This window comes from Sander lucioperca, chromosome 10 (genome assembly GCF_008315115.2).
Source record: "Sander lucioperca isolate FBNREF2018 chromosome 10, SLUC_FBN_1.2, whole genome shotgun sequence".
NCBI lineage: Eukaryota > Metazoa > Chordata > Actinopteri > Perciformes > Percidae > Sander > Sander lucioperca.
This window is the reverse complement of record NC_050182.1, coordinates 30538152-30562375: the sequence shown is the minus strand read 5'-3', so window position 1 is coordinate 30562375 and position 24224 is coordinate 30538152. Positions and strand designations below refer to the sequence as shown.

The following is a 24224-nucleotide window of genomic DNA, read 5'->3' as shown; positions in this document are numbered from 1 at the left end:
AAAACATAATGTTTTCTATTTGATGTGCAGGCTTCTCAGCCAAAACTCAGAAAACACACAAGTCTACAGGTTTCAGGTTTTCTTTATTGAACAAAACACACACTGTAAACCAAACAGCCAAAAACAAAACTCAGAAAATTAGAAATCATGTAAAAAAGACACAGACAATTTAATTTGCATACAGTAATACACAATATAACCCGTAAATCTACAGCCATCTTGAGAGCCTCCTTTTAACTCTGTGGTGCCTCCTCTTCCTGAAATTACGGAAACTAACTCACTTTTCACTTGAAAGACAGGTTTAAAGCAAAATCTCCACCTGAAAATAATAGTGAGGATATATATGAGTCAATATTGTTAAGCAGTCATGCACACACACACGCACACACACACGCACACACACACACACACACGCACACACACACACACACACACACACACACACACACACACACACACACACACACACACACTTGTTAATTAATCATAATTCCATAACTGCATATCTTGTCATCCAGCCCTGTATAGTAAGTAGTAAGTAAAGTTTATTTGTATAGCACCTTTCACAGATAAAAATCACAAAGTGCTTCACAATAAAATGCAATACAACACAAGATATGATATCCTTAAAATGAATACACCCACTTAAAGTTGCATTATAATCCCTCATCTGTCTACAAAAGTAATAGTGAATAATCCAGAACATGCTGATCAGATTGGACATTTATGTTTTAATGAAGAAAGGCAAAAAAGAGAATGCTGACTGTAGGAAATGAGAATTATTACTTTGCATTTCTGCTCACAAAAGTAGGTTTAAGATATTAAGACAAAGATGACAGAGTGGAGAGATATCATATGAGTCAATGTAAATTATTCAACTGCTGCTGGTTAATAATTTCACCAAAACCAATCCAAACTGAACACAAAAGGGACTAGCTGCTTTTAATATCTCGATTAGGACCGCAGAGTGAAAGGTTCAATTTCTCACTATGCTTTGGCAACATATGTTAATTTTGTGGCGCAGGTGCACACTGGGTAATTGCAATGTCCTGGGTGAGTCCCAAAACCTTTGTTTGAATTTTGTTTTCCTTGTGTTCCCCTCTCTGTACACTGTCAACTATCACCTGTAAAATAATCCAAATAAAAAAAGTAAAGAAGCTATTAGGTGGCAAAAGGGAAATTATCCTCCCCAGTCTAGGGCTATTTGTCAGAAATCCACACTAGCATGAATGACTCTGAAGTGAACAACAACACATTAGATGGAACATAGAAAGAGCTGAGACTTGCAATATTTTGGCAAGCAATCTTTTTTGTTTTTGTTTTCCCGGGAAAGATATACAGAACATTTATTGTACCGCCTGTGGCTATCATGTCAGGCCAACACCATCTCAAGATTGAAATTCATAAAAGACACATAGTGTAACAATAAGCCACGTAGGAATTTGTTTCAAGAAGTGATTTTCCAGACATAGCCTTCTGTCCGCTGTCTGTGTCTGTCTCACTGTTTGAACTATCCATCTGCTACAGACGGCAGACAGAGAAGAGAAGAGAAGACAACAAGACAAGAGATAGCTGATAACAATCTTTGATTTGCAAATGCATAGCATAAAAGACTGACGTGCTGTTATAAAATACTCTTCTGCTAATGTTTTGAAAAAGCCAAGATGATTATGACTGTATCCTTAAGGGTTCACTTGGTCACAAGTTTTTTTAAGGAGGAAGAGCACTCTTTCAAACAACTGACTGTATATGATGGCCACTAGGGTGGCCTAACCTGGGCAAGAAAATAATTTTAATTATTCAACTATCCCACTGAAAAGAGAAGAGACATTTCTTAGTTTGAGAGTTTCAGCAAAATGGCAAAAAGGCTGAGAAGCCAAAGAGTGAAAAGATTATTCTTTGTCGAGTTTCCCTTCTTACAAAACAAACAAGCATGGCCTTTAAAGAAACTTTAAGGTTAAAGAATCGAAAGAAAGAACCATGACTAAGCACCGAGAAGGCTCCCTTAAAAGCGATATACACAAGGGAAAGCTGAGGAGCTATTCTATGATAAAAAGCAAGAGATATTCAGGGGGTGTTAGTATCTATAGTAACTGCTGTTGATACTGTGGGTAAATAGAGAGACGATGAACCTAATGGTTAAGAAAGAAAGAGTCAGAGAGGGAGAGTGGGTTCTGTGCAATGTGAAAAGCCATCAAGTCAGACGAAGGAGATGGTAAACAAAGGATTAGAGGGTCGTAATTACAGCTAATTACAGCTCGCTGGTCATTCCATAATCTTTTGTTGGCAGAGTGTTGAGAACGTCCTTCATAACACTGGTGTTGTACACATGAACCAATAATCAAGGTTGCCCCTCGCCTTCACATTATCCCCCCTGACGTCTGTAAACAGTCAGTTTAGTTAGCTATCGAGGGCCGTTTTTCCTTGAAGAAAGAATTTGCTGCCATTCATTCTTATATAGATTGAGAAAAAACTTCCATAATTGCCAAAGGTAGATAATCAATCTCAGTAAACATGAAACCTTGAGTCATGATTTTACTGTTTTTTCATTCTGCCCAGGTTGCGTGTTTTCATATCTGTGTGTGCATTACATTATGCACAGTTTTCTGCCAGTCAACCTGCTGGACAGATAAATGGAAGTTGCTGAAGAACCTCACACACTTTAAAGTGCTCATATTATGCTCATTTTCAGATTCATAATTGTATTTAGAGGTTGTACCCGAATAGGTTTATGTGGTTTAATTTTCAAAAAACACCATATTTTTGTTGTACTGCACATTGCTGCAGCTCCTCTTTTCACCCTGTGTGTTGAGCTCTCTGTTTTAGCTACAGAGTGAGACATCTCACTTCTGTTCCATCTTTGTTGGGAGTCGCACATGCGCAGTAGCTAGGTAAGGACTACTAGCCAGTCAGAAGCAGAGTATGAGGGTGTGCCTTACTAGCAGCTAGGCGAGCATTATAACGTGTGTTACAAAGTGACGCACGTTCGTCACAAGGCTGGACTACTAAGTCCCTTTGGGGTGGAATTTGGGCTTTTTCACTTTTTAAACCTATAACGTGCACAAAAAGGTATATAACACAATAAAGGAAAGGGAAAAAGCCAAAAAGCATAATATGAGCACTTCAGTGTATTTTTTTGCAACTTTGGTATCCGTGTACTCATTCATTTCAAGCTACAGAAGATGTAATGTAGGTTTGTGTTAATTAAATATTACATGTTTTTTTTTATTATTTTATTATTATTTTTTCCTCATTGGTTTTACTTCATGTCCTGTAACAAAACAATTCCACCCATCTGTAGTCTATCTGAATATATTTGGTAATGAACAATTTCAAAAATGAAATATCCTCAGTGTTTGAGAAAATAATCCACTATCATCAGAATAACTTCAGCAATCATGTTGCAGATGTGTGTAGAACAAACACATTCACACAAAGAATATAGTTAAGGGAGACAGAGGGATACACACACAATGGTGTTTCCCTCCAAACAATGTCAGTGAGAATGCTTTCAGTATCTCAGGAGGATTTGTTTCAAATTGGTTATTCCAGTGTAAATGTTTTTTGATGTATTGCCAAAAATTGCAAACAGTGTTACAACTGTCCCTGGTGTCACCTACTATAGCTGCTATTGAATCCCTCTCCCCTGCTCTGTCTTACTGCCAGACAATAGCAGACTTGCCAAAGGTCCTACTACTCCCTCTAAGCCCCATCTGCCTTTCTTCTTCTCTACCTCTTTCCCCCCTCTTCTCTTCCCGTCTAACGCCTTTGCTGCAGGTCAAAGTGCAGTTACTGGGGAACAGTGGCTAACTGTGTCTGTGTGCAAATCAAGGAGAAACAAGTGTGAACGGGTGGAAGGGAAACAAGTAAAGAAGGAAGAAATAAAACCAGGGAGCGAGCAACATGCTGTATTTGGGTTTGATAAAATACAGCAGATATATTGACATATTTTGTGATGCCAAGTCTTTCCTTTGTCCAAGTCTACGGTTACTGCTGTTCTTCTCTGCCTCTGTCTCATGTCACTCTGTCCATCTCTGCAGCTAACTAATAAGATACAGGCTTTGTTTAGCACAGAAATCTTTCTTAAACTCCACTAATGATCCTACTATATATGTGTGTGTTCTTGTATTTCTATTCATAAGGGGATGCAAATGTTCATATGAGGATAGAAAAAAATTGGAAAATCTTATCAAGTGCTGACAAATTTACAGGCCTTTTATTGGTAGAGATGTTACAGTTAAGGTCAGATTTGATGCTAGGATAAAGGTAAGAGTTAAAGGGACACTTGACAAATAGATATGACATATCTATAGCTGAATAATTTGCCAAACCTCTGTATCTGTATTACATTTAACAACCTTTTTATGTTTCTAACATCATGGATGGCAGAAATACTACTACTGCAGAAGAGCTTGGCTAGTTTCCTTTTCTCTGCTGGAGAGCGTTTTACACCACAGCCAGCTATTGGAGCTGAAACCCACATTTCAGTCAACCAAAATGACTTCTTGGTATACACGACAGGAACCAAGTATTTGAGCTTTACTTGCCTGCTATGTTACAGCGGGTTTAACCATGGACATTAATCAAAACAAAGTGTTTATGTTTGAAAGCCAACTTTCTTTGGCTTAATTCAAACATTGTTCAAAAATCAAGCAAGAAGACAATGTTAACATGAACAAGACAGTGTCTGTCTAAACAGCAACTGTTTCTGTGTCCAAAAGTTGTGTTAGTCTATGGCTCGATATCTAATGTATCATTTACTTTGGTTATGATAGCTAAATGTGACTAGCATAGCTGCTAACCATAGCTCGTAACAGTAGCAAAGAAATTACATTATTTTCAACAGCTGTTTTGCAAATGCAAAAATGAAAGCAATGTTCCGGTTGTTTGTTAACATAGGCGCAATTGTCTTTGTACATAGATTTAAGTATAACCAGAAATACGTGGTTTCATTTGCAGCATAATCAATTTACACTTACAACCAGGTAAACACACCCATCCACAACCTCGGCTGATGTTAAAGGCCTTTTTCACAGCAGGTTTTACTGATTACATTAACGATGGCTCCATTCTGTTCAATTGTCCCAGTAAGCCATGACAATGTGACAGTGAGCCAGCATGCACAATACCTGGACCCTGAAACTGAAGCAGCCAAACTAAATTGAGCCGTTGTTAATTCTATTATTTAAACCTGAGCTTTTCCTACTGTGACATGACAAAATATCATCTGTAAAGAAGGCTCTAATGTTGATGTTGAAATTATGTCATTTTAATTGATTAAACGGAAAAGGCACAAAACCATCCAGCCCTGTAGCCTACCAGTGTTGCTCAAACATTTTATGTCATCAAGCTGAATTTGCAGATTTGTGTAGATATGGCTCTATATTCACTGTTTGTGAACCATAAGGTTGGCTGAACTACATCTGAACCTTATTTGCATAGAAGTACGCAATTAGAAAAAGGCGCTGCCATCACCAAACCTATTTACATGTGAGTACACAATTGGACAAGCACCCACAATAACTGGCATGCGAGCACATGATTAGACAGACCGTCCACCTGGTGTCCATGAAAGAGTGAGCGACCACATTTTACAACTCAGCCCACAGTGCAGTCTGCAGTGCTGTGGGAAAAAAATATGTGGCTCCTAGACAATTGAATTAACTTGTGTGGAAGTTGAGAAATGGGTGTTAAACATGTGAGTGCAACAATGGAAGCCACTGTTGGCTGGCCACACCTTCTATGTAGTAGAGCAAAGACAGATATGCAGCGACAAAGACTGAACTGGGAGCTACAAGAGAGAGATGCTATAGACAAATAGTAGAAGTCACAGTTAGTAGTAAAACTTGTACTGTAGCAGTACACAAACACACAAATAAAGCACACAGAGGTTTAAACACATGTACATATAGGCTACATGTTATTGCAAAACAGGCCAGATTAATTAAAGCAAAGCAGATTGCTTTGTAATCTCCTACTCCCTGGAAGTAACACACACACTCAAACATATGGCTATAGTTGGGAAAGTAATGTATGCACAATATACAACCAAATAAATACAGAGACTCACACAGCACATCTTCAAACACACACTCTTATCTTGTTTTAAAAAAAAAACGATTCCACCCTCTCCCTCCTCCCTCTACTCTGTTCTCATTAACAGTAGTTCTTCCTAGCCAGCCTTGATTTATTGCTGACCTCTATTTAGCCAGGGATCAGACAGAGTGTGCTGTCATTTCAATCTCTCTCTAGTTAAGTTTTATTTCCCCCACCTCTGTGATTGTGTTTCAGTGTCTGGAATTTACATTAAGAACAGTAACGGGCATGCAGATGGATGGATAGGAGCAGCGACAATCCCCACATTAGTGAGAATATTTCCCTTATTCTTTTAGGAAAGGTTGAATTCCCCCATGAACCTGCTTTTAGAAGAGCACTTGTTATGGTTTTAGGTTATTTCTGTTACCTGTTTGTTCATTTCTGTTGTCTTTGTTTATTTGTTCATGTTCCCTGTGTTTGTATTTTCTGTATATTTCTGTTCAGTTATCTCCTGGTTTATTGTATATGTTTTGGTTAATTCCTGTATTCTGTGTTCTGTGTCAAGTCTCTGTGTTTAGGTTGTTTCTTGTTTCCTGTCTGTCGTTCTGGTTTCCTGTTTTATTTTGATAGTCTGTTTTCTGTCCTGTCATGTCTAGTTTTACTTTTTGCCTTTGATTGTCCTGCCCCGCCCTGATGTGTTTCACCTGTCGTGTCACCTGTTCCTCATTTGTTCATTACCTCTTGTATTTCACCCCTGTGTTCCCTTTGTCTCGTGTCAGATCGTTTTGTATTCCCCCGTGTCAGTGTGTGTCTTCGTCAGTCTCTCCTTTTTTCTCCCCGGAATTAGTTCTTGCCTGCAGCTCACAGGACTCCTTGTTTGCCTTTTTGGTTTTTTGAGGAAATAAACCTTTGAGTTTCTACGCTGCTCCTGCCTGCCTCTCTCTCTCTGCGTTTGGGTCCACTATTCCTCACTCAACACAACAGCACTTCACCTCCAAGATGAGGCTAATTTATTAGAAAACTAATTGGACATTTATTCCCAAATAGTTATGTTTTGTTAATTTTGATGTAATAATCCACTCAATATTAAAACACACTTACGTGAAATGGGAATATTATACAGTACACTGCCTCTCTCATTGTGAACCCCTGTAAAATGTTCCCTCAATATATCATTTCAGGATGGATATTAATAAGATCTATTTCTCCTGCCTGCTGTTTAAAATTTAGAACCTATTGTTTCAAAATCAGCAATTTCCTTTATGTTGTAGAGAAAATGTACACTGTCCTTTCCACCTCATCTGCTCATGTGTAGGTGTGTCTTGCTAAGTGCTCCGCCAAACTGAGATGAAAATGTGGATGGCATTTAAAGAGGCAGACACGATGAAGGGAAAAACTGACCTTGCTGGCCAGTTTTCCATATCATAACTTAGTGTTTAGCTGTTTAACCACGTGCCAAAGAAGAGACAAAAATTCCATTATTCTCACTTCCCGGGAGATAATATATGTCTAATGGGTTCCGTACCTGCAAATTTACAAAGCATTTAGTTAAGAATTCCAACCAACAAGAAAATCACAGATATCTGTTGTTTTTTTTAACCTGCAGATTTTTAAAATGATTCAATGGTGGGGCACTTATTTTCATAATTTGGAGTTGTCTGAAGACATCATAAATATTATATTTTTCCCCTTGCTACCAGTCTTTTTACTAAGACCAGGGGCGGATTGGCCATCTGGCAACTCTGGCAAATGCCAGAGGGGCCGGACCATTTTTTTTAATGTGGGCCGGTCAGATTTTTTTTTTTTAATATACAAATAAATTGTCTTTACAGGCCGACAGCACAGAGAACGGGTTTTTATCGCTTGCACGATTTCACTATGGTTATAATAATAATATTAATAATATTTATAATAACAAATTAAGCATTTGGCCAGTCGGCAACGGCCACGCTGGTCCCGAGATGGGCCGACCGACCCAATCAGAAGTTGCTCAAATTGGGACATTCAGTCAAAATCAAGCACTTGCTCTGGGGGACCAGCGAGAAGCTGCTGCTGACAGACAGAGAGCTCCGCCGGAGCTCTGACTGCTGTCCGTCCGCGCAGCCGTCTGACGGCATCAGTATTAAATTGAGATAGTTTCATTACCGGTTAAAAATGTCTCGTTGTCGCGTTAAATAGTAGTCCAGTTCAGTGTTTTGGTACAGTTGGTTTTAGCGCCTGATGCGAAGTGTAGGCCTATAGGAGTACACATGACAACCCTGAACAAGCAGCGTTGCTCTGCTCCGTCTTTCTGCTGTGTCCCATTCACATAGTGTCACGTTTTACACTATGTAGGTTAAACTCTGCAATTAATCCACGGTTCACATGTATGCATGAACTGTGGTGGTCCATTACACTGTAGTCTCAACATCACTGATCATTTTTGATCAATAGAATATAGAAAACATTACACTTCATAACGTTTTGTATCCATAACATGATTGTGTTATTGTACAATTTGGCAGTAAAAGCAGTAGCCTACTAAGTCAATCCTACATTTTTCAACTTGGGAGCAAAACGTGCTCCTTGGGGAAAAAAAGTGACCATAAAGCCCTGTTCATGCTAATTAAACAACTGGACCTTGGGGTAAAGTGTTGTCGTATCCTGCCCATGTCCCGGATGTGAAAGCCCCCTTACTGGACTACTGAATATAATAATATTCCATTATATTTAGTATTTTAAATTGTTACCTGCCACCAGAATTTTGTGATTTCCTTGCCATAAATATAGACATTGTTACCATAAATTGGTGCCCAAAAATGTATCAGAATGCAGGAATTGAAGTCTTTTACCCTCAAAATTTCCTGGGGGAGACCAGACCCCCCCTGCTTTATGTGTTCCTCAAAAGCCAATTCTGAGCACAAACGGCATCAACAGACAGACTGTATGTGTACATTTGTTATAAACGTGTGCTCTTTAAAAAGTAGTAAGCATTGTTTGCCATTTACTTACATTAAATGTTTAAAAATCTGTTACATAAGGTACTGCTTATATTATTTCACCATCTGTACACAAATGTAATTAGTGAATGCACGTGTCCGTGGGTGGGGCTGCATGGTAATGTGGGCTGGTGTGACTACAGTGCCAGGGCTGAATTTTGGTCCCAGTCCGCCCCTGACTAAGACAGTCACTGTATTTCTTTCCCCCAATATGTCAGGGTTGTCCTTTAAAGCTTTAGTGCGTAACTTTTTGATGCAGAAGATTGTGACGCCTGGCGATTTTCACGCGCAAAAACTCAAATGAAGATAATTACCTCTTCTGAAGAGTCCATCATGTTTTTTTAATTCTCCTTGTCCTCCTTGGCTACTAACAACTGCGTTGGGGAGGGGTGGGGGCGATGCGCAATTACGGAAGGCTTGTATCATGTGGACGAGCCGACTGTTTTGTTGTCATTATTTGTCAATTCCTCATGGGGGCGACAGAAACTACGAACTATAGCTTTAAAAAAGAGCATTACTTGGACCTTAAGATTGTGAAATATGAGAATTGTTTTGTCAAATGCTGTTTCCAAAGTCAAGAATTAACTTAAATGCTCAACTATTAAATCAACGTGGACAAAAGTGCACAGAAAAATGGTAATTTAAACATCTACAATTCAAGTTAATGTGATATGAACAAAACTTCCAGAACAGCTACTAAATGAACGTCAAGATGAGATTGTTTTTGTTAAAATCCTGACAATGGCATTGGAAAAGAATCAATACAGTAGTAGTAGTAGTAGTAGTAGTAGTAGTAGCTGCAGTGGTTACAACAAATATAGTCTATATCCTTTGCATTCCACTTCCGGGATTGCTCCAGTGCTGCAGGAAATTCCACCGGATGCATGTATTTTACGTTTCCATCCCCGAATTCTTTGTGGAGTAGCCAGATTCTCCTTCAGCTTTGGAGGAGGGTCTGGCAAAGCGAGACTACAAAAAAATAGTACTAGCGACCATCTCAATGTTACAACAACCTGAGCATGAACCCAGAGAGCTGTTTTAGCCTGCCTACAGCAGTTTTGTTTCTCCCAATAAACCAGATTTTTTTTGTGTTATTGGCTCGTTTATTCAATCAAGAGACAGACAGCAGATTGATACACCTGTCGTTAACTCAGTGGCCCTCAGAGCAACTCAGGCAAACTCAGCCGGGCGCAAAAATTCATATTCATCTGTGAGACCTGTGGGCCTGTGTGTGTGTGTGTGTGTGTGTGTGTGTGTGTGTGTGTGTGTGTGTGTGTGTGTGTGTGTGTGTGTGTAAGTAGTGTGATCCAGTGGGGTTTAAGGTGTAATCCGATAGCTGTTTTTAGGCGGTTTGTGACATTCCACCGGAGACATTTCCCTGCTTGGTCTCCTGATCTTTAATCCACTGTCTTGTTCTGTTCCATTTCGCTGAATACACAGACTTCTGACAGAACAAACTCTATATGTATGCTAAAAGCAAAACATTCTCTATAAACAGTCTCTCTCCCTACCTCTGAATCTGTCGTTCCATCTCGACCTGTCTCTGTTTGCCTTGCCTTGCTCTTGTCTTTCTGTTTGTCTCCCTCTAATCTCTTTGTCTGGTACACACACACACACACACACACGCAAACACACTTGTTGAACTGTGTTGAAAGTTGAGTCCCTCTTATCATGTCTGGTTATTTTTTAGCTCCATGCACACATTGTAAGAACCTCCGAGAGATGGGTGTGGCTCTCAAACAAGGTTTTATTTTTGTCACTATTCAATACAATACTGGCTTACTTATTAATTCTGCAGGAGGGACAGTTTGCCTGCCAGCCCACCCTGTTTCTGTTTCGTGGTTAGTCTTAGTCAAGCAAGCAACTATTTATTTGATAGATGTATATAATCATCAACTCAAAAGAAGGTACAGTCATCTTAAGCACTTCTGTGGTAGAGTCAGGAAACTATGTAAGGAGGATTTACTGCAGCTAAACTAGTTATTACAAGCCACTGAAAAATCATGGAAATGTAAGCAAAACAAAGTTATGATTTGCCCATATTCCACTATTGATACAATATCAGTTTTTAACCCACGATCCTCTGAGCAATGAATGTGCCTCAAACAACAGTTCAATGTGCTTTGTCAACCACAAAGTAAAACTATAGAGCTCAAAAGAGGACAGGATTGACAAAATAGGGAAGAGAGCTTAGGGGACAAAAGAGGAAAGGTCAGGCCGTAAAACAAAGTGGAGAAACAGAAAGCGTGTAAAAGGGCATGAAGAGGTAATAAAAGAAGAGGGGCTAAATGAGTAAATTATGAAAGGGCATTCAAGGTATACTTTGGTTCTAAATGTGTCACTTCTAATGACACATATCAAATGTCCAGCTAGGTATTGCATTTATTCTTCTTTAACTGCAGTTTCTCCTACAATAACCTTATCCCATTGTAGTTTATGTATGTAATGTGAAAGATAAACTTTATGTAAAAATGTGCTTTTGCATGCACAGTGCTTTTTGCCTCCTTAAAATCACATCGTTTTCAATTTGGCTCATTTCTGGTTGAACTACATGTGCAGTACATACCAGGTTGTTCATACCACAGTCACAGAATTGTACAGTGTGATATAACTTATATTTATGAACATGAAGAAGGGAGATAAGAAGAGGTATAGCGGGGAAAATCCGGAAGGAAGTGGATGCTAATTATTCTAATTGACCTCTGCACTTAAGACCGAAATGCCATTAGCCTATCCACACACACACACGTCATATAATTAGCTCAACTCAGCCATGAACTCCCTTACTTAATCGAGGACAAGGACCGAAGTCTGGCTAGTCTACACACACACACACACACACACACACACGTCCCAATGAGCTATGACTAATCGACTCCCAAGTCTCTGAACGCACATCCAACGTATGTGAGGATGATATTTCTTTCTTCTCTTTTAGTTCTTCAAAACAGGAATAATTCAGCAGCTGGCAAATGTCCAAAACAAAATGTAAAACATTAAGCATTAAGTGAGATGAGACAAATGCCATGGAGACGAAATGTGCATCTCTGGGGGGGCATTTACCTGAGTTCACCTTTTGTTGCCTCACTTTTCATTTTGGTTTATTTTAATACTTTCTCTTTAAATACTTTCTTCTTCTTCTTCTTTTTAACATTCGTCTTACTTTGCCCTTCACACTACACATCAGCTCATATCGAAACTGTGCATTTTCACATCAATTGTGAATCACTTCTATGACATCAGTTTTACATTTCTTGGAGCCGTTCATGCATTTTAGCCATGACAAACATATCTGGCTCATTTTGCTCTCAAATGGAAATAAGTGACATAATGTTAAGAGGCATTCAAAGGAAATGATAGCATCATTCGCAAGTTAGTTTGTAGCCAGCACGTACTTGAACGGGCTGCAGGTATTTACTGTGGTTGTCTCCTTTCTTTTGTGGTAACGGTTTTGGCCTCCTTACTCAGTCTCTCTGGCTATTTGTCAGCATTGTGACACATCTCTCTGGCCATAAACCTTTGACATCCTGTGTAACCACTGAGCATCACACCGACTGAATTGGGAGCCTAGGAATTAAATATACTGTAGGGCAAAATGCACAACGACAGAGGAAGTCTATAATTGGTAATTCTGGAAATTAATAGGGCAATAAATAAAGCAAGACACACTGGCACACATACAGATACGCACACACACACACACATGCACAAAGAGATGGAGAGACATAGACTACATGAATGTTAAAACTGGGAATTACAACGTGATAAATATGGAAGAATGAACACACATACACACACCTATCTAGAGAGTGCCAAAGATGAAATAAATGATAATGTTAGGAATTAGGGTTGGCTATAAAATAGAAACCTTGTTCTCCAAGTGTGTTTGTTACCTTCTACAGATGTGATGGATACTATGAGCACTCTTTCCATCTCGTTCACTATCTGAGTGGTGAATGTCAACAGAATCTCATTGGCCTTCAGCTCAACTTTAACTATGTCTGTCCCTTGGGTTTAATCTGTGTGTCTGCATGTGTGAGTGCTGTTTAAACCTTCAGTCATAGAGTGAGGAAGGCAACACTCGGCTCACATCCTATTAGGTAATATATATTGAAAAAGGCACCGTAGCATGGAGGAAAGGAGAGGCTTTTGCCCTTCATTGCTCAATGATTTCCACTTGTTTGTGTATGTTGTTGGATTGGCGCTATGATTTCTTTATGTACAAAAGCTACAAAGCAAATGCACAAAGCAAGCTGACCATTTTTATGAGTGGATTGGTATTGATACCAAAATTGACCTAGTTAAAGGGAGACGAGAGATCTCTGTATTGTGGATCTGGAAAAAAAGTTCCGATGGTGGAAAACGACTATTTTTTGCGTCATTGGAAGATTTTTTGCCCAGAGACAATGGACTACAGCCAGTAGTAGGAGCTACTTCCGCGTGTTTTCAACCCGCCCATAGGGGGTTGGACTGTCGTCTTTACCTGAAGCTTGCCCAAGCAAAACGAGTGTCTTTTCAGCAGAAAACTTTTACAACAATTATGTGCATTCAAACTACTGCACGTGTACCACCGGGATACATTGGTACAGATCGGAGACTATGCAGGACACTTTATTAACGACGGAATACTCGACACACTACGCAAGCATCGTCTGCTACGGAGATCAGAACCTCAGCCTGCGGTGTCACCCGATGCCGATAGCCGGGGAAAGGGACCTCGACATCGGTGTGCGGGAGTGGAAAGCAGCTAGGTGGAAGGCTAACGCTAGCCGGCCACCTGTTCCATCAATCCTGCTTGCAAGTGTCTGCTCATTAGACAACAAACTGGACTACATCCATCTTCAACGAAACAGTTCAGAGACTGCTGTGTTTTTGTTGTTGTGGAAACATGGCTGAACAACAGTGTACCGGACTATCCAACTACCAGGCCTGCTGCTCTGTCGCCGGGTAACACTAGCGGAGGTGTGCTGTGTTAACACGGACTTGTGCAGAAATGGGGTGCTTGTATCCAACTAACTGCTAACTGCTGGTGGAGTTTGTGACTGTTAAATGCCGACCATGCCACATTCCACGCAAATTTACGGCTGTGTTTATACTCCGTGTTTACAGCCCACCAAGCACTAATGCTAGTATGCGTTAGCTGAACTTTACGGAGCCTATAATGTGTGCACTAAATGTAGCCTGTTTCTTATGTCGTTTTTATATAATGTCGTTTTTATATATTTTAAATGTGTAACACCACTTGAGCCATGGTGAAACGTTGTTTCGTGTATATGGTTGAAATGACAATAAAACACACTTGAGTTGAGTTGACCGTCTCAGTGTCTGTCTGTCTGTCTGTAAACGGTAGACATGGCTTGGGAGTGGAATCTAAAGCAGCGAAGCAAGAGGTTTCTGGGATTTGGTGTCTTTCATCCACATGAGCCGAAAACAAATTTTCTGGCTTTTCTCAGCCTAGAAGACACCAATTTCTAAAAAACAATAACATTTCTACTACATAAGTGACCCAATTTAAAGATATATTCATCTTTCCAACGGTGAAATATCCCTTTAAGTAACTTTAATTTAAGTAAAGGAAAGTACAATAAAGAGTGCAATTGTTAAAACATGTTGCAATGTAGTTTATTTAAAAAATATCTGGTTATTTTTCCAAAGTTAAACTGAAACCCATTTAGACAGCTTCTCTTCAAAAGTGGGCCAGGTGACAACTCACTGTCAATGGTGAGAAAACAGGAATTTCTTCAATGCTTTGATTAGAGAAACCAGCGACTGACAGTATCTCTTAGATGTTTATGGTCTGCAGGACGACAACCATCTGGTTTACTACTGGAGTCTACTGACCCACTTTTGTAACAAATACATTTATGTACACACACACACACACACACACACACACACACACACACCCCTGATCTAATATCATGCAGTTGTCCAAATAATGGCTATTATTTTTTAGGAAACATTGTTTAGGGCGACTTTCCAATGAAAATATATTACTGTCTTGCACTGGTGACTAATAATGGATTTGTTCTTGTTTTAATAAGCAAAACAAAGATATTTATTGTTATTGGCTACAGAATTCCTTACTGACTTTATTTTGGATGAAATGTCGATGAAACCAGCAGCAATGGCTAACTGTTAATAACGTAGACAATATTTTTGGACCAAAGTACAGTAATGGATAGACCAACCGACCGACATTGCCATCTCTAGAGCCATCACGCCAGCATGGCTAAAAAAACAAACATTCATAGTATTTATGTTTCTGGGGGTGGCCACATATGTTTTTCATTAACAAAATAGTACACAAGGGGCACCTAAGTAGTTCACTGGTAGAGCGCACACCCATATACAGAGGCTCAATCCTCGACGCAGCAGTTGCTGCATGTCATTCCCCCTCTCTCTCCCCTTTCAGGAGCTGTCCTGTCACAAATAAATACCTAACATGCCAAAAAAAAGTACACAAGGAATATATATCAATTGTAAATGAATATGGCTCAATCTGACTCTAAGATAAATCTGATTTCATTTGAATGTTGTTTCTATCCTGCACAATAGTCTAGGTTTTTAAATCATTCTAGCATGCCTAGGTATTTATGCTGCTTTTCTCTGCAGACAATGACCCAGCAAAAAGGAACACAATTCAGACACCTCAACTCTGATATTCAAGAAGAAAAGGAATTCTCTCCACATCTTCAAGCAGTGAGCAGCTGAATCTGGTGCTCAGATCACTCATTGCATCACTCGTTGCAGACCCACAAATGATGGACATCAATATGGGAAGCTTGGACAGACTAAGAACTACAAACCAAGGTAAAATATCCGTTTAAAACCTTTCCTGTTTGCTCAGAGCCCGACTCAGTCAATGACAGCCCAAGAGCAGACATAAAATTAGTTTCATTTAAAGCTCCTGGAATGGATGGTCTGTATTTAGTTCAGAGCAGCCTGTGCTTACGCTCTGCCAGATACGGTTAACTAATTTGTAGAGTATCTTCAGAACAAAAGTGGGTGGCCAAGCTAGTTATTTTACTGAGAGCGGAGGAAGTTTCATGACACTTCTTTTAGCTAAAAGTCCTCTCCCCTCTACTTTAAAACACATCCAAGCAACTTCAAACCAACTTACTTAGATGCTTACAAACATCCATGCACACATACAGACTCACACACACTAGCCAGGAGCCTTTTGATATAGGCAGCCAAAGATAACAAGCTTAAAGGTGCTCTAAGCGATGTTGGGTGATGTTACTTCTTGTTGACGTTCTAGTAAGTATTTTCAAACAAAACGAGATTAGCTCGCCCCTCCCTCCTTCTCATCCCGTCCCCTCCCTTCCGTGCTTCCACGCACTAACCCCCCAACCCCCACCCCAAAATCCTTCTTGTCGGTTATTGGCTGGAACGCTGGAACACTGTTTGTGTATGTTTGGTGGTGCAGGTTGGCACAGATTGTTTTTGTTGGCGTTTGTAGAGCCTGGGCTGTCTACAGAGACCGCGTTTTTTTACAGTGTGTTCAGGGGACATGCAGCTTGCGGATAGTGAGGAGATGTTTGCTGTATGTGACAAAAAATGTTGTAGCCTAAAAAATGCGTGACATCGCTTAGAGCACCTTTAAGTTTGCTGCATATCTTTCCTTGACTTGCCAAATTGAGATACCGATATCAGTATCGTAAAAAACTTCAAGTTGTTTCACCCAGATAAAACGGCCAATTTCTCGTAAATCAATTATTCCTTGCCGCTCTCAAACAGTAGCCTACACAGTAAGTTGCACTGTGCTGCCACTGGCAACTTCTGTCTAAAAGAGCGGTAAAGAAGAACTGATTTGCAATCTGGTCTGCTGGCGGAGAGTATAACGTTAGTCAGAGCTAACGTTAGCAAAACATCAGCAATTTGGCAATATTTTATACTTGAAAATCCCACCAGAAAAACAGGGTTATGAAAGTAGATAATAAAGGAAGGTTTTACAGTATGGCATTCATTCTCTGTATGTATTTGTTCATGTTTTACAAAGGGTTTAACCTGAGACAGGCCATACCAAAATGATATCAATAATATCACGTCCATACAGGGTTAGTAGTTTACAGCTGTTGGAAAATAATAATCATATATTTTTTAAACACACTGGTATCACATTAGTAAGGAAAAAAATTATATTGGTAACGTCTCTAGTTGCGCAGCAAAATGGTGTTGTATTTCATGTAGGAAAATTCACGTTATTACATTTTTTCATATCAGTATCAATATATCCAAACTAATTGTCGTTATAATAAAACAGCTTGAGAGTGAAAAGACCCTACAATTTCTTTGCAAATACTTTATGACTGAGCTGTGATCCACACATATAAAAGGTAGCGTGCACACAAAAAGACAACTAACTTATCTTATGTCTGCAACACACAAACACACATCAGAGAGGAGGTGAGACTATGAGCCAGCTGTTAATGAAAGGTTTTGTAAACAAACCACCCTGACATAAAAGCGAGCTGATTACTACTTTGGAACAAAGCGGTGATGGACTGTGTTAGCATGGCTAATACGCACACACACACACACACACACACACACACACACACACAAACACAGAGGGAGACTTCATACAACACCATCTCTTTGGAACACTGTGGGACATTTGTATTATCACAGAGAACATAAATATACACACAGAGCCTGATAGAGAGGAAGAGAAAGAGAAGCAGTCACACATTACAGTGCAACATAAAAGAGCAGTCTCCACAGTGTGATATTATTATCATCACTATAGTACACAAAGCTGCATACACAGGCACTAACACACATACAGTACAGTACACACACACACACACATACACACACACACACACACACACACACACACACACACGGTGCATTCACAAATTCTATTGAAGCACAGCAGGATATTATCATAATCCCCAATAGGTATGAAGCAGAACACCAATCAAGGTCACCTCTACTGCAGTGAGAGGGTCTGATAACAGCAGACTGACGGAAATCCAGTTTTAATCTACCTACTGACAGGAAGAAGGGGAGGAGGACAGCAAGAAGAAGAAAAGAGCATCAAAGATCTAAACATACGTGTGTGTGTGTGTGTGTGTGTGTGTGTGTGTGTGTGTGTGTGTGTGTGTGTGTGTGCGTGCGTGCGTGCGTGCGTGCGTGCGTGCGTGCGTGCGTGCGTGCGTGCGTGCGTGTCCTGTACAGTTTCAGTCTCGGTTCAATGGTAGTTTAAGTTTCTACTTTGTCAATAAGTGCATGGCAAGTTCACCAGAGGCACAGCTGTGAATTCTGCTCTGACACCACATTCCTCTGTATGGTTGAAGAAAGCACAAATTAAATTGAAATTTGATCTTGCAAAACAAAAAATAGAAATGTCTAAAAAGGTCACCACACAATTTGTTATTTATTTTATGAATTTATAACCTGATATGAATTGCCTCGATAAACCACAAAATCAGTCGGTGGGAGCTAAAAACAAATCTATTGAAATTCAGATGTCTGGTAAAACAGCAAGGCCTATTTTCTTTCTTCATTAAATGTTTGAATTTTTATTATGTTTCAGCTCTTGTTTTAACTTTTTGTAAACATGGCATTGTGCATAGTGACAGTACAGTATTTTCCAGAAAGGAAAGGTTTGTGATATGAAGAATCTAAACGTATCTTCTCTTTGTATAACTGTTGAAACAGAATATAGGTATGATATATACACATTATTTAGAATCTAATATTTTTCCATTACTCAGTATGCAGGTCAATTGACATTGAGTTAAGGCCACTTTAATTGTAACCAGAGATTGCAGTCAATATGAAATTTGCTTTGATGTGTTTTCATCTCCACCAAAGAGCCTACTCATTATGTATTCATGTGAAATGTCAATAAATAAGCCTTATAACATGGTCTGTGTGTGTGTGTGTGTGTGTGTGTGTGTGTGTGTGTGTGTGTGTGTGTGTGTGTGTGTGTGTGTGTGTGTGTGTGTGTGTGTGTGTGTCCCTCTCTTGCTCCATCAGCAAATTTGAAGTGCACATATAGCAAGAGTGAAATTATATCGTGCAAATAATATAAAAGGGTTATAGTCCATAAAAAATGATGACACACAGTATACAGTTAACTTTAGGATGGCCTTCTTTAAACCATATTCAATAATCGCAACTTCCTGAATATCTTTCTCTTAGTGCCCTATGATAAATTATCACCCTGCACACAAAAACACAAACGAACCAGCCATAAGCAAAACTGCTTAAATAATAAGCCCCCTACCACCAAGTAATGAGATTCTGTCTTTGTGTACATTTTAGGCTTGGAAGCAATGGTAAAACTGTCACAGAAAGTTACTTTTAAATCTTATAGAAACAATCACACATCAGCAGCAGTTATAGTATCTCAAATTCAGCCACAAGTATCGTATTTAATTTTTCTCTAATACACACAGAAAACCATACTACACACGACCAATTATACTATCGCAGAAGATTCCCTGCTGCACTCAGAGTTATGTTGTTATGTAAAGAAACCAACAGAGGACAATTTCTATGCAAGTAGACACATACACTAAAGATGAAAATCAATGCATTCCTTTCTTCTCTCGCTTTTCAGTAGAGGTGGAAATATTAGGCACTTAAATATGAAGACATTAATGCTGCCAACTGAAAGAACATCTTGGTTTCAGTAACAGACAGACAGAAAGCTAGACACTCCTGTTGGGGAGGAGAGCTCAAATTAACAGGCAACCACACAGACACAAGTTAACATAACATCGTGGGTCACTCATTGCCTAATATCAGGAGTCACAGTCACCTCACTCACCATTACATATGCTAAAGAGTTTCCACAAAGCACCACTGTGAATGATTCACCATTGAAGCATAAACGGTTTTGGCATCTTTACTCTCACTTGGTGGGTAAGTAGACCACCAGGCCAAAGTCCATCTGGGTATTGCTTTAAAAAGGCGGATACTGCAGTTAACCGGTTGCACACAAACTCTGCATGGGGGGGGGGGGACACTCGACTGTAGGATCCAACTGGACACAGACTCATATTTTTGGCTTTCTGATGTATGGAGCGGGTTTTAAAGAGAACACAATGGCTGTTTTTCCTTCCTCCAAACATCACTATGGTAACTGACTGGAGGACTCTTTAAGCAGAGTCCTACTCAGTGCAATTCATTTTATTTATATGTTTATGTGAGCACAGGATTTGTATATGGCCTTCTCTCCTGGAAACAGTGTTTTGGTGTGTTTGTCCTACCTCCAGAGATCTCGTTGGCATCCTCAGGAGATACAACTGACTCAGTCAGCCTCTCGGGCTCAGTCTTGTCTTCTCCGTCACTCTCACCTCTTTCAGCTGTGGCAGATAAAACAGATTGACCACAAGTTAGCAGAATTCCAGAGAATACAAAAACTGTTATTTTAGAGAGTCCCTTCTCTATCTGGGTCTATATATACTGATAAGTAAAAGCACATACATTGATACATAGAGATTACAGTAGAGAAGTGTTTAAAAAAAGAGCAGAGTAGAATATGGTTTTTATAAGTAAAATAGCAGAGTATAGCACATCAGAACAAAGTTGAGTACAACAGAGGAGAAGAGAGGAGAGGAGACGAGAGGAGAGGAGAAGAGAAGACGAAACAAGGACAAAGATAGTAGTATACACACTCTAGCGTCAAATAAAATTGAGAGCAGAGTAGAGTAGTGAAGACCATAACACTGTACAGTACAGACTAGAATAGCATACACAACAGTAGACAAGAACAGAGTATGTGGGAGCTACACATTACAGTACAGCAATTGAATAGAATAAAAGCAAAGAAGTAACATTCATGAACACACCTTTATGTCTGCCCTGAAGAGGTCTACTCTGCTCACTGCCACTGACACTGATGACACTGACAGTGTAGTCCTTAGAGGGGTTGTAGTCTGTTATCAACACCTTTGTGTCAGATTTAGATATTATGATCTCCCTCTGCTGACCACCTGACAGAGAGAGAGAGAGAGAGAGAGAGAGAGAGAAGAAGAAGAAGAGGCAGAAGGGCAAAAGTTAGACTCATGGATATTTTGATTCAGTTTTTTCCATTTCTTGTTGCTATATTCAGTAGCTTGGAAGCAAAATATTAGTATTCTCATTGTCGAGCCAATATGAAGTTAATTCGGCAAAAGAACTGATTAGCATTCTCCATTCTGAAAGCAGGCAAACATTACGTTCAAGGTTGAAATGTTTTATTTTATAGTGGATTCATTGAGGCATGTCTTTGTGAAGAGCATATATCTTCGCTAAAATGAGAAAAAAAACCCTCCAAAACAAGACATTTTGTGGTCCAAAGTTAATTCTGTTTTTGATGTTGTTGTTGTTGTTATTTCTAGAGCTAGTGGGTGAATCTTAGAGAGGGAGAGAGATTAAAGGTTAGACCTAGTTTTAGGTTTTGACGTTAGGAAAACACAATTTGTCCCTAAAATAAATTGTGGGTCCTCACAATGAAACGTGTGTGTGTGTGTGTGTGTGTGTGTGTGTGTGTGTGTGTGTGTGTGTGTGCTTCTGTCCTATCCTTCTCACCTTAGCAGTTAATCCCCATCAGGCCAACAGGTCACATTATCACCCCATTTTAATTTTGACCCTGCAATCAATGCAGCCATCAACGTGTGTGTGTGTGTGTGTGTGTGTGTGTGTGTGTGTGTGTGTGTGTGTGTGTTTCCTCAGCTCTTCTGTTCCTTGTCCCTGCAGAGTGATGACTAATGACGCCTCTAGGGGAAGAGAGATAAATCCTACTGAAGGTGACAGCAGGTCAGGTGAGGTAAGTGCATGGATTAGTGTTCACACCACAAACCAGCAGTGTTTTTGCTATATACATTTCTTAGCGGCGGTCCGCCACTAATAGATCGCCTTCGCCGTTTCATGAAATGCCATGAAGTCTGCAGAGCCGTTTGCTTCACTGAACTCAAGCGAACGGTCATCTGCTCTCTCAGTGACTGGACGTCATCTTTCGCGAAGTCATGGCAACCAAATAAACAACAGCGCAAGTCTTTTCAGGCAGAGTGACAAACAGCAGCGATTTACCATGAAAACCGCTCTCACGCGGGTCCCGTGACATATGAAAGTTACAGTAGCTTGACAAATTTACTGTTTATCAGACCCCAGATGAAACAAGAAGCTAACGTTAACGAACCCTGCGGTCTCTCTGCCTTTGACTCCCCCCTGCAGGAGATGTAGTACTACCCTGACACGCAGTATTAACGTTACTGTTTAAAACTTTTTCCAGGTTAGTGGGGATGTAGTCTCCACAGCGCTGCCGAGGAAGGTCTGGCTAATCCACACAACATTCCGGAATAGGAGAAAAACATGCTCTGGCATTTCTTTAAACCAAAGACAATCGTCTTGGGTGCCCCTAAACCGGACAGAGCAACGGTGCCCGTGCAAAACAGCCTCTGGAAGGAACTCGTTTTGGTGAAATGTGTATGTTCAAAGATTGTGTTAGTTGTGCAAGAGAAAACTCAGATTGGACCAATAGTCTAGCTAGCTGTCTCGATTTACCCTGCAGAGATGTGAGGAGCAGTATAGTCCTCATGAATTGACCGGAGTTTAAAATGCCAACACAAAGAAAGCCAAAGGTGAGGGACATCTGGCCGAAAATGAGGGACATCCAGCAGAACCTCTGGCGGCACTGAAACAATCCCGTAAATTAAACGTCTTCGATATAGACTAGTGGGGATGCATATCGCTCAAAACCAACATGAAAAAAAGTAATGTTCCCGTAGCATTTTGTTTTTTTTGCTAAACTGTATGTAAAATGAGCGGTGACGTTTAATCATCTGTTTCACATTTCTTCGGGTGGCATCTATTTGCTGGATTCTTCCTTAGCGGTAGTTAACTAGCAAATAAGCCCACTGAGGGATGAAGGATTGACGGATTGAAGGATTAAACAAATGAGATACAATATGTTAATTAGTGAGATTAGATGTGAACTTTGGACAGATTCAGCTGTTTCCCTCTGCTTTCAGTTTTTATGCTAAGCTTATCGACTCCAGGCCCAGGTTACATGCTTATGTACAGACATGAGCGGCATCTTTTTATCTAACGCCTGTCAAGAAAACAAACACATTTTCCCAAAATGTTGAACTATTCCTTTAAATTAGTTAAAAGTCTTAGAACTTTGCTTTCCAAAGACTTACGTTCAGACAAAGTAAATGTTGATCAGATTTGTTTCCATGATATCGAAAACAGCTTGCGGTTAATGGAATGACTCAATTGTGGAAAGCCCATTACAATCATCATCTCTCCATATTAAGTTTAATTAAGTACATTTTGGAAGATTATGGATTATGATTATTGGAACTGATGCTTGACTTGTTTTTAAAACTGTTGTCACATTCATTTTAACCCAGAATAAATATACAAAGTTGGTTGGAATATCATGACATCACAAATGCAAAACAGGCCTGATGGTACATTCCTCAAAAAGCACAGACATCCATGTTGATTTTCTTTATAGTGGCCAAAATACAATGCATTTAAGTCAACAGCAAAAATATTGCATACAAATGCTTCAACTAAAATTCAGACGAATACCAAAATCTATAACACACACAAGTACACAACGTGGCATATACAGAGAAAGAATAATAATAAAAACATGTATAACTCAACCTTATAACACTACCCATGCAGTCTTCGTCTTTTTTGTCTTGCTGAAAATATCTCAGACCTCATCTGACCTTAAATATCATTGTTTCAGTTACACCATCAGTCTCTCTGTTTTCTTTAACTCTTAGAGTCAAACTTTAATAATATGTCATGAGCTTTGCCCTTATAAAACATTTCAAATTTTGATATATTGGCATAATAGCTAAATAGCCTACTTCTCAAGCATCCTTCCAGTAGTCAATTAGTCTCGCATTGGCAGACCTAGGTTAGCATTAGCAGCCATGGGAGTGTGGAGGTGGGGCGGTTAACCAGACGCACATTTGACAAAACAACCTGTTTGTTGTCATCCTTTAAGTCGTTTCTCTTGTAATACCTTTACCGGAAAACACTTCCGATGAAGCATAATACTCACCTTTGTGTCGCTTGTCGAAGTTTCTTTCCGAGTGTGGGAAGGGCTCATTGCTGCCCCTTGTGGCCGATATGGGGAAAACCAACACTTGGGTGTTTTTCGCCCTTCGGCCACAGGAGGCAGTAATGAGCCCATTACAGTTTGGCAAACCACAGTGAAGCAAAGAAGACGCCGCAACCATT

The 24224-nt window shown here is 39.8% G+C and overlaps 1 protein-coding gene across 2 annotated transcripts in view; it reads right to left on the bottom strand.

Annotated features, from left to right (window-relative positions):
- Positions 1–24224, bottom strand: part of col14a1a (collagen, type XIV, alpha 1a) — a 146116-nt gene that overhangs the window by 107929 nt on the left and 13963 nt on the right. For both annotated transcript variants that reach the window (XM_036006281.1, XM_031298735.2), the window contains exons 4-5: positions 20828–20971; positions 20246–20341 (exon numbers count right to left, since the gene is read on the bottom strand). In XM_036006281.1, the coding sequence (XP_035862174.1) occupies positions 20246–20341; positions 20828–20971 (240 nt within the window). The remainder of the gene's footprint in view (positions 1–20245; positions 20342–20827; positions 20972–24224) is intronic.